This window comes from Aquarana catesbeiana, linkage group LG04 (assembly GCF_042186555.1).
Source record: "Aquarana catesbeiana isolate 2022-GZ linkage group LG04, ASM4218655v1, whole genome shotgun sequence".
Taxonomy (NCBI): domain Eukaryota; kingdom Metazoa; phylum Chordata; class Amphibia; order Anura; family Ranidae; genus Aquarana; species Aquarana catesbeiana.
Genome location: NC_133327.1, coordinates 182046703 through 182062309, shown reverse-complemented (window position 1 = coordinate 182062309; position 15607 = coordinate 182046703). Strand labels below are relative to the sequence as shown.

At 39.7% G+C, this 15607-nt stretch overlaps 1 protein-coding gene and 1 pseudogene across 2 annotated transcripts in view; one reads left to right on the top strand and one right to left on the bottom strand.

The window, feature by feature from the left end:
- Nucleotides 1-366: 366 nt before the first annotated feature.
- The window catches only part of NYAP2 (neuronal tyrosine-phosphorylated phosphoinositide-3-kinase adaptor 2), a 259118-nt gene continuing 243877 nt past the window's right edge, over nt 367-15607 (bottom strand). For both annotated transcript variants that reach the window (XM_073625971.1, XM_073625972.1), the window contains exon 6: nt 367-4660. In XM_073625971.1, coding sequence (XP_073482072.1) covers nt 4433-4660 — 228 coding nt within the window. In that variant the 3' untranslated portion in view covers nt 367-4432. The remainder of the gene's footprint in view (nt 4661-15607) is intronic.
- Nucleotides 15324-15413, top strand: LOC141141964 (U2 spliceosomal RNA; annotated as a pseudogene).

Genomic DNA, 15607 nt, shown 5'->3' with positions numbered 1-15607 from the left:
TGTGTCCTGTGATGGACAATTGATTATTCCAAGTTCCATACCCAGGTGTTCTATGGATGAAATTAGAATGTAAATAAATTGTATTTTCTTTTTGCGGTGCTGTTAGGCTGTCAGACGTGCCTGTCTCAGGAGAAGTGTGTAGACACAGCTGTAAACTGTAGAGATCCTTTGGAGTGGAGAGCCATGTGATCCTGGCAGCAGAAGGGGGGAGGAGGAGGGAGGAGGTGTCCTTGAGGCAGCTGATGCCTGGATAGAAAGCGTCTTGCTGCCTAGGGATAGGAAAGTCCTTTCCTATCCCTAGGCAGCAAGACACTTTCTATCCAGGCATCAGCTGCCTCAAGGACACCTCCTCCCTCCTCCTCCCCCCCTTCTGCTGCCAGGATCACATGGCTCTCCACTCCAAAGGATCTCTACAGTTTGCAGCTGTGTCTACACACTTCTCCTGAGACAGGCACATCTGACAGCCTAACAGCACCGCAAAAAGAAAATACAATCTATTTACATTCTAATTTCATCCATAGAACACCTGGGTATGGAACTTGGAATAATCAATTGTCCATCACAGGACACATCCTCCTACTAGCCACACCACCTCTCCCCATGTACACATGTCGGCCTACCGGCCCATACAGACTGTGCTCCAGTTCTCCTGGCTCTGATAAAGAGGTTTTCCTCGAAACGCGTCAGCCTTTCTTAAATACCTGCCTCAATATGGGCACACCCCAATTTTAACTTCCTAGTACTTATTTTGTTACCTGTTTTTCCTTTTTTTTTTATAATATTATGTAGTATTTGTATGATTTTATATCTATATGACTATATGTCTGTATTCTTTTACATAAATAAACCATACATTTCTTGATGTAAGCGTCTGATCACGCGCCTTCCATCCACTTCCTACTAAGCAGTCCTTTCCAGACCGCACCTGGTCAGCTAAGGCAGCGGGACACGCTCCATCATCTCCCCCAGTCCTATCTCTGACTACAATACTACCTTTGTTTTACAGCAAACGATCTCACAAGCGCAGGAGTATTTTTCACCATATCTTGTTCACACTTTTGCATCATGGTTTGTGTCTATTGGATGACCCAAGCCAAAAGAAAAATAACAATTCCAGCCAATAGGAAACAGGAAACATAGGAGGGATGATGTCCCACAGCTACTATGCACAGTCACCCATAGACAGCAGTTAGAAGATGTGGCTTTATGGGGTGTGCACTAGGGGTGTTGTACAGCACATCCATGTGCATAAACATATGCTCCAAATGCAGACTGTCTGCACATAGAGCATATACCTATGCGCTGCTTTACGAAACCCCCTGGTGCTTACTTGTGTAAAGCTGTATCTTCTAATTGCTATCTATCGGTGGCTGTATACAGCAGCTTTGGGTTTTGCTAAAATTCCTTATGAAGGACCTGAGCTCTTTACAGACCCCTTATAGCTGTGTGCATGAGCCCTTATAGGCACAGTTGATTTTTATGCAGAGTTTTTACTGCTGCCCATAAAGACTACTTGAGAAATGTGATTGAAAAGAGGTAGCAATACAAATCTCACAAGATTCTCTGTCAACATGTATTGTTAGATGGGATTAAGGAAGAAATGACATGAGTCAGTCACTTTAAGTATTTACTGTGCAGAAGTCCTTACTCGTGTCAGTTATGTTACACTATGAGATTGCACTGATAGAACAGTTAGCACTAATGTCTTTTAGCCCTGTGGTCCACGGTTCAAATCTTTGGCTTGATCCAATCTACATGAAGCTTACGTTATTCTATTTTTTTTGTGTGTGGGTTTCCTCCATGTGCTATATCTTCTCTCGACAGAAAAAAAAAATTACATTATATTGTTTCCTTTCTGCCTAAACTGGTCCTAGAGTTATCTTACTATCTATATTTTCCCGTTGGGAACATTACATTGTAAGATCCACTGGGAAACAGATTCATTTGAATGATTCTATGTACTCTGGATATTATATGATGATACGGTAATAAATGATCCTAAGTTAAATAGTAAACTAAATTTTAAAAAATAGTTTATGTAGCCACTATAAGTGGTTATTAAAGAAATTCTGTACTGATTACATCTATCTCTGAGAATAAGGCCTCGTGCATATTGGACATTAAAACTGTCACTTTTAAGGGCGTTTACCTTTTTTGTCTCCTTCTAAATGCCTCTCCATGTTAGCCTATGTTTCCATGCACACATAGGCATTCACAGGTGTTTAGAGGCAGGTGTGTTTAAAAGCAGAAAAAAAATCACTTGCACATTCGGTAGAGTAGCAGTTTTCAGAGAACTACCAGGGCACTGATTAGCGCTCTAGGTAGTTCATTGGGCTTCCTTTCATTCGGTAACTGCCTGCCTGTATCAGAGGAACAAGAAGACAGCTACACCAACAGGAGCCTGGCATTACACCCATGATCTGCTGATCATCGGTGCAATGCTTTACAGGCTCCTAAATAATAATAAATACAATTTTTTTTTACCTACAAAAGGTAGTTTTTTTTGTTTGTTTTTTTTTTTAGTAAAGGTGAACTTACCATCTGTATGCACACAACTATGCAAGATAATTAAGCCACTCACTACTAACTTTGAGTCTAAAAACACTGCCTAATTTAAACAGGGCATTCTTTAAAAAATATGAGCCACTTTCAAATTTAACAGGGTAGAGATAAATGTCAAACATGTTTTGCCAAATATTCTGAAGAAGTCTGTAATGCTAATCTAGGCACTTCATAAGATAGAAGAAATCAGATAATATTTCATTTCATCAAAGTTTTAAACAGTTGTGCCGAACATCAGTTAAGAGAGAGGCACAAGTAACATTACAAATACAGTAGCTGAGGGCCATATTTGCTTTCTGGGCAATTGGTTGTGTATCTTTATTGATGAATAATAGTTATTAAAATTATTAAGACACTACAGCAGTGGAATACGTACTTCATGAAGACAAAGTAATTTACATAAAAATGCGATTATCTATAACCCTGATAAAGATGATACAATGCTGTTCTAGAGATACCTAACCAAAGATTCCATGGTTTGCCTAATTCTGTCACTGTTGTCTCTTTATCTTTACTTAAAAAGTGGAACATTGTGGGAGCTTGCAGCTCCAAATGCCCATGATTATTTGCCTTGGCTCATGCAGAATGCCTTGCATCAGTTTTTTTGTCTTGTATCACAGTGAACAATGGTCTCCTAGTTAAATGTATATTGAGGGAATAGTCAAGAGTAGAAAACAAACACCCTTAAACTATTCTTTATGCTAGAAACTGTCAGTAAATGTTAGTATCTGACCCAGTTGCTACTTACTTTTCTCAGCTAGTGCATAAACTGACCATTAAAATGTGTGGACGCTGGCTTAAGAAAATATCTGATGTGCTGACCATAAAAACGAATTATCATTTTGTTTCACTGGCCACAGGTTTGCTTTAAAGGGTAAGACATTTTCTTTCTGGTGCCTGCATGTCTCTCTACAGGAGGGTAAAAAATCCATGGAAGTCTATGGGTTCTACTAGGTCATGGCCTGGCCAGCCAGAGAGAGAAATTGGAGCCAGATGCAGCTGGACAGGGTACAAGACCTAGTTAAATATAAAGCATTAAAGGAGAGGGGGAAGGGGGGAATCAGTTCAGTGGGTAACTTTCAGAAAAATGTTTAGAAACATGACATTAACCTTTAAAGTAACTGATTCAATTTATGGGTCTACTGGCAGTTTTATGTCATTATTAAACTGTGTAACTGTTCTATATTGTTTTTATGACATTTTGTCCCAGGAAATAATCCCTCTCCTTATTTACTTATAATAGCAATAAAAGATACTTAGTATCAATCTGCAATGACCAAGGGCTGAGCAGAAAAATTACGCCACACAACATACTGTAGGTAGTATATCCTATAAGATTGTTCCTCACGTTAAGTACCATTTAAAATATATTGTTGGACAATTTAATATATCTCTGTCATCCTTCTGTTTCCTGTTATGTAAATAACACATATAGGTAATTATAGGACAATATGAAGAAGGGAAACAAAAGGCATGCCTCAGAAGTAAATTCAAAGTAAGAATCAGATGAAACAAGAAAATATTACATAAAATAGTAAACAACATTACATTTAGTACATTACACAAAATATCAAAATTATTCGTAAAATTTTAATAATTTATTTTCTACCAATGTACTTTCTTTTTCTCATAAACAGATTCATTATTTACATTTAGTATTGTTGTATATATCTTTTAAAAAAATCTTGATAAATATATGTGATGTGAAGTAGGTAGGTCAATCTTCTTTGAGCTGCAATAGGTGAACAGTGACATTGAGTACATGGATGTCCCCTATGCATGAAATGCAGCTGCTCTATCAAGTGAACATTGCTACCTGTGCAATTCAAACCTTAGATTCATGTGACATAGTCTTTAAACTATGTCTGCGTCATATAGCTGTGTCCCAGAAGACAGTCTGTTGTTTGGAATAGGGAGGAGGGCTGTACTTCTTTGACCCGTTGGTCTTCTTCCAGCTGGGTAGGATAGGCATGCTCTCTTGCTTACAGAGTCCCTTTTCTGTTTTTTGTCTTGCTTTAATCTCTTTGCACAGAGTACGCTTTTTCTCAATCATTTCCATCATTTTGTGGTCACCATATAGCCACTGCATAGGGGGCATCTGTCAAATAGAGTCACATGAGATATTGTTTAATAATAAAACTCTGAAGGTAAATAAATAAAAATGGGAGAGGCTAAAAAAAATTGTTTTTTTTTTTATTCTATTTTATTTAAAAAAAACACTAGGATGACTCTGCTTGCAGTTGTCAGAGGAGATATAGGTTAAGTGTATGTGATGTGTAAGGCCTTATTGCTATGTGCAATTGGCGCTCGTCATGTCATGCTGCATGTTTATCTTATGCATGTGAAAGCTGGCCCAAGGGAGCCACTGACGTGAGCAAGAAGAGTGGTGAAGCGGTGATGCATATTCATTTTTACTGTTGTTCAAATAAATTCTACTAAATGGCACTAGGGAGCATCCCTTTAGGGTGAGAGGCTTGTTGCAATTGTTTGTCTATAAGGAGCCTTACAGTATAACTGCATTTATATTAAACATTACTTGTCCCTTACTTGTCACAGAAGCCCCTGAAAATGCCAGTGTGTTGCCTTTGTTGAACAGATATTCTGTTTTTTTCAATATTGCCTGCAGCTTCCTGGTACTGAGCACATCCTCCTGTGCTCTGCAGGGGCTGCTCCCAAGAGACAATTTGATCATTCTTCTATCTACAAACAGCACCCTCTAGTGGCAGCCAGGAGCACCTCAATTACAACAAAGATGGATGCTAGCACACGAGAATTAATCAAAACTGGTTTCCACAATCTATAGGAGTGAGCATATACTATATACACAGAGTAAAAATTATAAGCTCAACACTTTTGTGTTTGCCCCTATTTATCATGAGATGAACGCAAAGATCTATGGTTTTTTCTATGTACATAAAAGGCCCATTTCTCTCAAATATTGTTCAAAAATCTGTCCAGATCTGTGTTAGTGAGCACTTCTCCTTTGGCGAGTTAATCCATCCACCTCACAGGTGTGGCATATCAAGATGCTGATTAGACAGCATGATTATCAGCACGTGTGCCTTAGGCTGCCCACAATAAAAGGCCACTCTAAAATGTGCAGTTTTATCACATAGCACAATGCCACAGATGTCACAAGTTTTGAGGGAGCATGCAATTGGCATACTGACTGCAGGAATGTCCACCTAAGCTGTTGCCCTTGAATTGAATGTTAATTTCTCAACCATAAGCCATCTCTGACAGTGTTTCAGAGAATTTGGCAGTACATCCAACCGGCCTCACAACTGCAGATCACGTGTAACCACACCAGCCCAGGACCTCTACATCCAGCATCTTCACCTCCAAGACCATCTGAGACCAGCCACCCGGACAGCTGCTGCAACAATCGGTTTGCATAACCAAAGAATTTCTGCACAAACTGTCAGAAACTGTCTCAGGGAAGCTCATCTGCATGCTCGCCGTCCTCATCGGGGTCTCGACCTGACTGCAGTTCGTCTTCGTAATCAATTTGAGTGGGCAAATGCTCACAATTGATGGCGTGTGGCACTTTGGAGAGGTTTTCTCTTCATGAATGAATCCCGATTTTCACTGTACAGGGCAGATGGCAGACAGCGTGTATGGCATCGTGTGGGTGAGCAGTTTGCTGATGTCAACGTTGTGGATCTAGTGACCCATGGTGGCGGTGGAGTTATGGTATGGGCAGGTGTATGCTATGGACAACGAACACAGGTGCATTTTATTGATGGCATTTTGAATACACAGAGATACGGTGACGAGATCCTGAGGCCCATTGTTGTGCCATTTATCCACGACCATCGCCTCATGTTGCAGCATGATAATGCACAAACCCATGTTGCAAGGATCTGTACACAATTCCTGGAAGCTGAAAACATCCCGGTTCTTGCATGGCCAGCATACTCACCAGACATGTCACCCATTGAGCATGTTTGTGATGCTCTGGATCGGCATATATGACAGCGTGTTCCAGTTCCTGTCAATCTCCAGCAACTTTGCACAGCCATTGAAGAGGAATGGGCCAACATTACACAGGCCACAATCAACATCCTGATCAACTCTATGCGAAGGAGATGTGCTGCACTACGTGAGGAAAATGGTGGTTACATCCCCAGATACTGACTGGTTTTCGGACCCCCCAACCCCCCCAATACAGTAAAATTGCACATTTTAGAGTGACCTTTTATTGTGGCCATCCTAAGGCACACCTGTGCAATAATTATGCTGTCTAATCAGCATCTTGATATGCCACACCTGTGAGGTAGATGGATTATCTCGGCAAAGGAGAAGTGCTCACTAATACAGATTTAGAAAGATTTGTGAACAATATGTGAGAGAAATAGGCTTTTTGTGTACATAGACAAAGTCGTAGATCTTTGCGTTCAGCAAACACAAAAAAGTGTTGCGGTTATAATTTTGCTCAGTGTATATTGTTTAGAGTTATAGAGTTCTATTATATTATATTAATATTAGAGTTATAGGCACTACAACTTAAAATACATCTTCCCTAAATAAAAATTATATTTTAAAGTAAAAAGCAATCACATCAGAAAATATACATGGCAAAGCATCCTATATACTATATATAGCCACAAGGCAATTTTCAAATAAAATATACCAAATGGTTTCTTGTAGACATGTGCAATTAGTTTTGGTCCGAATACAAATTCGGACAAATTTTTGCTTATTCGGAGATTCAAATGTATCCGAATCTTCAAATGAAATAGTAATGAATAGTAAAGAATTTTGAAATTCATTAAAATTTGTTTAGTTTATTTGCTTTCTAACACATTCCAAATTTTCAGAATGATTAGAATTTAGATCAGCAGAAAAATCGACCGATTCTGTGTGAAGAATAGCTGGTTGTTAAGCAGCGGGCCTGGAAGCCGACCGCACGTGTCCTTAATAACTGGTGAGTCATCAGCTGTCAGCTGGCTTCCCCACTGACAGCTGAAATGTAAACAAAACAATGCTGACAACAGAAAATTCAGGAAAGCCCCCCCCTGTCCTAACCAGGTCCTTCAGGGGACATTGTTTTTTATTCTTTAACCCCTTCACAACAGTGTAATGCAAATATGCGGCCTCCAGCTTGAAGGGCAGCTGCATGCATCACCCCTGTATTGTTTTTTAGAGCCGACGATCGGCCTTCTTGTGATAATAACTGATGCAGCTAAGAAGCCGCTTGGCTGTTATCCCAACCAGCAGGAGGGGAACCCCCTCCAACCACCTTCCACGGCCTGCCCAGGCTCTCCCATTCCACCGCCAGCTAACCTGAAGACCCGAACAAAGCCGAAATCGTCTTTGATCGGGTCTCGGATCTAATAACCCCAAAAAATGCCATGACATCACTTCCTGGTTAACGGAAAACTTAAAGTAGACAAATTTTTAAAAATGGCAGTATTCAAAACTGCCAAATTTGGAATTTTGAATGCTTTTAAGTGTAAAGGAGGGATTTGACCCCATAAAGCAGGGGTAGGCAACCTGGGGCCCTCCAGCTGTTGTGGAACTGCATTTCCCATGAGGCATTGCAAGGCTGACAGTTACAATTACTCCCAGAGGCATGATGGGACTTGTAGTTCTGCAACAGCTGGAGGGCCCCAGGTTGCCTACCCCTGCCATAAAGAGTACTTGTCACTGCCTATTACTGTCAAAAGGGATGTTTACATTCCTTGTGACAGCAATACAAGTGATCAGAATAATTTTTTTTTAAAGGGACAGTGTAAAAATAAATAAATAAATAAAATAAATAAGAGAAAAAATTTAAAGTGCCCTATCACAGAAGCGAACGCATACGTAAGTCACGTCCGCAAATGTAAACAGTGTTCAAACCACACATGTGAGGTATTGCTATGATCGTCAGAGTGAGAGCAATAATTCTGCCACAAGACCTTTTCTGTAACTCTAAACTGGTAACCTGTAGAAATGTTGAAAGTGTTGCCTATGGAGATTTTTAAGTACCGTAGTTTTATGGCCATTCCACGAGTGTGCGCAATATTGAAAGTATGATATGTTAGGTATCGATTTACTCAGCATAATATCATCTTTCACATTGTATGAAAAAACTGGGCTAACGTTACTTTTTTTTTTTAATTCATGAAAGTATATTTCTAACAAAAATATTCAATTTAAAAGACCGATGCACAAATACAGTGTGACATAAAGTATTGTACCGATCGCCATTTTATTCTCTAGGGTCTCTGCTAAAAAATACATATATAATTTTTGGGGGTTCTAAGTAATTTTCTAGCAAAAAATATGGGATTTTAACTTGTAAGTAAAAATATCAGAAAAAGGCTTAGGCATGGGGTTAACCTCCCTGGCGGTATGATTATTTCAGATTTTTGCATCTCAAAGCGGTACAATTATTTTGCACAGAAATTTGGCGTTTTCTATTGTAGGTCTGTAATTCTTAGCAATAATACACTTAGATCTGTCCACCAAGAGTCTAGTAGATATCCCGGGTATGATGAAGTTTGAAACACAAAATCATAAATTATAATATAATAAATATAAATAATTAAAAAAAATAATAATATAATAATAATACAATTAATTTCCCCACGATTCATTATCGCTCAATTCTGCAAGTGTTCTAATTTACTATCACTGTTTTCTAGCTGGTCTAAAGCCACTTTTGATGTAAAGGGACACTTTTTGGTTGCTATGGACAATCTCAAGTTTCCATGGGCCAAAGCATTGGGGACAAAAGGGAAGTGAAATGATTTCATACAGTAAATGTATTCTGTAATATTACAGTACTGTATGTGTTATGATTTTTACATTTTTAATTTGCCGCCAGGCTCCGCCCCGTGCGTCGCGACGGTCGCAGAGAACGGAGCCTGGCACAGAGAGGCTTCGGGCAGAGGACAGAGCCGGCAGACACCGCGGGGGGACATCGCAGGATCCTGGGGAAGGGGTAAGTAACCTGCACCAGGATCCTAAGATGTAATCCCGAGTGTGGCTCGGGGTTACCGCTAATGGTGCTGAAATTTAACTCCGAGCCACACTCAGGAATACCGCCATGGAGGCTACTAAAGAAATTGTCAAAAACTCGTTTACTGTCTTTATTCACTTTTTACACATTTTTAGTGAATGGGTAGAGGTACCCCATACTCATCTACATGGGGGGGTCTGGGGGCCCCCTGCCCCAAAGCACCCACCCCCCCATGTTGAGGCCTGGTATGGTTTAGGAAGGGGGGGTGCTTGCTCATCCCCACCCTTTCAGATAAGGGTCTAGTAATGGATCTTAAAGGGGGACCCCACGCTGTTTTGTTTTTTTTAATTTTAGCATGGGGTTCCCCTTAGAATCCATACCAGACCGGAAGGGCCCGGTATGAACTAGGGGGGAGACCCCATGCCGTTTTTTTTTCTGAATTTTCTATTGCCGGCATTTTTTGGTTTATATAATTTTTCCACTGATCCAAATTTGAATCATTCTAAAAATGTGGAATTTGTTTGCAAATTATTAAACGAAAAACAAATTTACCCAATTCTGAAAGCCACACTAAACGAATTCCGAAACGAAAATAAATTATTAATGCCCTTTATACATGGTCGGATTTTCCGATGGAAAATGTGTGATAGGACCTTGCTGTCGGAAATTCCGACCGTGTGTGGGCTCCATCACACATTTTCCATCGGAATTTCCGACACACAAAGTTTGAGAGCTTGCTATAAAATTTTCTGACAACAAATTCCGATCGTGTGTACACAAATCCAATGCACAAAGTGCCACGCATGCTCAGAATAAATTAAGAAATGAAAGCTATTGGCTACTGCCCCGTTTATAGTCCCGACGTATGTGTTATACGTCACCGTGTTCAGAACGATCAGATTTTCCAATAACTTTGTGTGACCGTGTGTATGCAAGACAAGTTTGAGCCGACATCCGTCGGAAAAAATCCATGGATTTTGTTGTCGGAATGTCAGATTAATGTCCGACCGTGTGTACAAGGCATAACAGAACGAATATATATGAAATGAAACAAAACAAATATTTCTGTTCTGCACATGTCTAGTTTTTTGAATACAGGTAAATCAGCACAGACATATAATAAACATATCCTCATTCGAGCTGGGTTCACACCTATGTGTATTGGATGCAGGTTTCCCCGCATCCAATTCGCATGACAGGAGATTGTGACCGGCTCTCTATGGAGCCGGTTCACATATCTCCTTTGCGGCTGCGGATCGGTTTGCACAGAAACGCTGTGCATTTTTGGCTCAGTTTCAGGGCCAAATTCAGGCAAAAATTTGTCCCTGATTCGTCCCTGAAACGAAGAACAGGGACGCACTGGACCCCTGCTGTGAGCCGCTAATGTCGGAGGTGTGAACCCAGCCTAAAAGGTCACCCATCATGTTCTTTCGGGGACAAGTCAAAATACATAATGTTTAGTTAAGATGCAATTATACTTTATACTGAATCACCTTTGTGCCCCCATCCTGCCCACTGAGGTGGTAAACTCCTGCACCATGCATGCCTTTTTGGGACCTGCCATGCTCCAGTCTGGTTAGTTTATGAAAACTGAAAGGAAGTCACGCAGAATTTTGTACAAGGAAACCCACTCATCATGCCTCCCCCCTTTTGAACCCCCACCTCTTTATTGTGCAAACTGACACCAACTTTACTAGGCAGTCACAAACCTTACTGAGCTCCCTTTTAGCTTGTACCTCCTAGCTGCTCCCCTTTTACTGTGCACCCTCCCAGCTTCCCCATTGCCTTTAATGTAAATTGCCCCTCTGCTTGCCCCTATTTGCTGTGTGCCTCCCTTCTCCAAAAAGCCCTCTTTACATTTTAACAAAGCTCGCCCACAATGAAACCCACACCTCTTGCACAAGTAATTTACATGGGTGGAGGAGCATGCATTCTTCCCCATAAATCACATGACCAAATATATATTTGAACACATGGGAAGTATCACTGTACTTGACTTAGACCCCCCCCCAGCTCACCCAAACAGCTCTGCTGTGAATGTTCTTCGGATAACTTGTGTCTCATCATTGTGCAAATTCTGCTTAACTCCATAATGTTTTGTGGCAAAGAAAATGGACAGGGGGAGGGTAGAACCATTGTTACCCTTGTATCTGTTCCACTGATGATCATTGATGATTAAAGAAAATGCTGTATCATTTATCCCACTTCCTTCTAGTGAAAAGCCACTAGAAAATAACTATTTAAAAGTAAATATATTCCTTTATCCTATTTTTGAATTAAGCAATGCATTTCAATATATTACCACTAGATGGTACTCAAGGCACATCTAAAATATTTTTAATCTATTTATATATTTTTTTTTTTTGGTCAAGAGGCAGTAGACAAATGTTAGGTTGATGGTGCACAAATCCTTTATGAAATTCTAAAACAGACAATTATGATGTATATTTGCAGACATACAGTACATAGTATAACTTAAAAGTCATTTGATCACTCCTCTTCTCAGTCCCTGTGTTTCGTACCATTCTTCATAGATACAACACAAGCTGGCTTTTGAGCCTTGTAGTTTCTTTGCAGTTGACTATACATAAATGACCTAAGTACACCTCTCACATATAACTCCAATTCCAAAAAAGTTGGGATGCTGTGTAAAATCTACTTGAAAACAGAATGCAAGGATTTGCAAGTCTCAAAAGCCCATATTGTATTCACAATAGAAGATAGAAAACATGTCAAATGTACCATTTAAAAAAATAAAAATAAAGTCATTTTGACATTATTGGCAGCAACATGTCTGAAAAAGAGTTGAGACAGGGCAACAAAAAGCTGGTAAAGAAGGTGGTAGTAACAAAAAATGAATTATATAAATTTGCAACAGGTCAGAAACATGATTGGGTAAAAAAAGAGCATCTTAGAGAGCCCGAGTGTCTTACCACTGGACAGTGGTTCACCAATCTGTGAAAATTGTTGAACAATTTCTGAACAATGTTCCTCAATGTAAAATTGAAAATATCATCATCTACAGTACATTATAACAAAAGATTATGAGAATCTAAAGAAATCTCTGTGCGCAAGGTACAAGGGAGAAATGCAATTTTTGATGCCCATGCGTTTCAGGTCCTCGTTTGGCACTGCATTAAAAACAGACAGGATTTTGTGATGGACTGCATTGGCTCAGAAATATTTCCAGAGTTCACTGTCTGTGAACACAGTTCGCTGTGCCATCCATACAAGCAAGGAAAAATCTCTATCATGTAAGGAAAAGCCATATCTGAACATGATCAAGGAATGTCGCTGTCTTCCCTGAGCCAAAGTTCATTTAAAATGGTCTGTTGCAAAATCTAAAACTGAACATGATCAAGGAATGTTGCTGTCTTCTCTGGCCCAAATTTCATTTAAAATGGTCTGTTGCAAAATCTAAAACTGTCCTGTGGTCAGACAATTTGGAATTTGACATTGTTTTGGGCAACCATGGACGCCACGTCTTCCAAACTAAAGAGGAGAGTGATCTTCCAGCTTATCAGTGCTTAGTTCAAAAATCTGCTCTCTGATGTTATGGGTTTGCATTAGTGCCTATGGAATGGGCAGTTTGAACATCTGAAAAGGCACCATCAGTGCTGTAAGATATATCCAGGTTTTAGAGCAACATATGCTCCCATCCAATGTCTTTCTCTGGGAAGGTCTTGCATATTTCAGCAGGACAATGCTAAACCACAGACTGCATCTATGTGAACAGCATGGCTTCATAGTATAAGAGTTCCAATGCTTAAATTGGCCTGCCTGCAGTCCAGACCTTTCACTGACTGAAAATATGTGCCGCATCTTAAAATGAAAACATATAACAAAGAAGGCCCAGGACTATTGAGCAGTTAGAATCCAATATCAGGCAAGAATGGGTCAAAATTCCTCCCAAAACTCCATCAACTGGTCTCCTCAGATCCCAGAAGTGTACAAAGTGTTGTTAAAAGAAGAGGGGGTGCTACATCGTGGTAAACATGACCATATCCCAACTTTTTTGAGACATGTTGCTACCATCATTTTCCAATTTACCTTATTTTTTCCCAAAATTTGTTCGTTTTCTCAGTTTAAACATTTGATATGTTTTCTATTTTATATGGAGAATAAAATATGGGTTTATGAGATTTGCAGATCTGTTTTTATGTGGATTTTACACAGCGTCCCAACTTTTTTGGAACTAGGGTTCTAGTAGATACGATGGTGTGGTATACAGTATCACTACTTGAAAGAGGCTGCATGACCAGAGAGAGGGTCTTGTGACTTGTCTCTGCAGCTGCTTCACTCTATCACCTTTATTACACTTGATGGTATTAGCTATAATTGTCCAATTAGGACAGAAGATGGAAAACAAAAAACAATTGGCTAGGGGATTTAGAGCAAGAAACTGTAAGTTGCTGTTACAGGCACAAGGTCAGAAAAAAAAGTTTTAGATCAACCTTCATAGACAAAATATGCTGTGGATTTATGTGCAGGGCTGTACACCCAACCACATACAGGGACAATGCTATCAATTAATGTCCTGAGTAAAAAATTATTAACCCACACTATACAACATTCATTGCTCGTCAGACTAGCACCTAATAGCCAGTAAGATGTAGGCACAATCTTAGCTTAATGAAAAAGAATTGGAACATGTTAACATTTTCCAACCCACTGAAATTCTGTTTATGTGAAATTCGGTTGAAGTTCTCAGTTTTAGTATTATTCAGTATTATTTGTACTCTATGCATTAAGTGGTTGTTATACTCTTAGGTATGAACTTTTTGGAAATTCCTCCATAAACATCCAGTGTAAAACTTCACACAAATGAAGGGAAGACTGGTGCATGTTCTTCAAATTAACTGAGAATTTCACAACATTTAGTTTACCAACCAATACAATGTTAAGGCAATTGGCCACTGAACACAATAGCTCAATAAGGTGTTTCTTTTTTTGCTGTGCCACACATTTTGATGTTTCAGAGAATCATAATCTGGCAGGGTTCCCCAAGTAGCCCTGCGACTATCAGAACAAGAATCTGTGCAACAGGGCCAGGATTACAAATATAGAGGATCTGCTAAATGTCATATTAAATATATCCCAGGACAAAATTATTGAATTAGGACATATCTTCAATTTCTAGATGTACAGTTGTAATATCTTTACTTTACTGTTTACTTGCTTAATGACTAATACATTGTTCAGCCATCCATTCCTATGGTTTACACATTTCTGCCATGCTGCATAAAGAGCAATAATGGCAAATGTCAGCCTTTTTTTTTTTTTGAACAAGTTTTTATTTCTGTCTGTACCCTTATTTGGGATATTTACCCTCACTACTTGTGATAGTGACACAAGGATGGCAATGATGGGACATATCTCTGTTTAGGACAGAAACTGCACAGCAAGGACATTTATTTATAAATCAGGGGAAAGTTAGAATCTTTGTCAGTTTTTCTGTGATTTCCATGTCTTTTCTCTTCTAGTGTAACCAGGAAAATAGGTGAGGGGAAATATCCCCTACAGGATTTCTGTCAAAATCTGATAGAAATTCTGACTCTTACCCACACTGTCAAACAATAAAAGAATAAAACATTTCGGCTGCAGTTAGACTTACAAAAAGTATGATATACTGTACTTCTAATATGTGGACAAATAATAAATGTTTCAATCTATTAGGTTTAAGCCGGACCCAAGAGCTGTAGCCCCCTCTCACTAACCTAAAGCCTTAACTGAATCCTTTAAATGCTAAAAAAGCATACACTTACCAGAACCTAGGAACAGAGGGACAGAACAATGAGCAGCATACATCCTATAGGCTTCTCAGCCTTTGGGCTAAGATCAAGTGTAGTATCTGTTCTTATTAGTGTCCAGTAGGGGTGCTGTGCAGCTATTCTGGCCTTTTGGCAGGAATGGCTGGCTGTATAGTGTTCCTGCGGGTGTGACGGGGCTTTGAAGGCTAGTACTGGCTGAAACAGAAACTGGAGCGTCCACGGGATGCGGGGCATGGGAGTAATTCCCCAGAGACTGGAGGTGCCAAGTGCCTCCTGATTTTAATGGGTCTACCTTGTCTGGCCATATGCTGGGACAGCTGAGTAT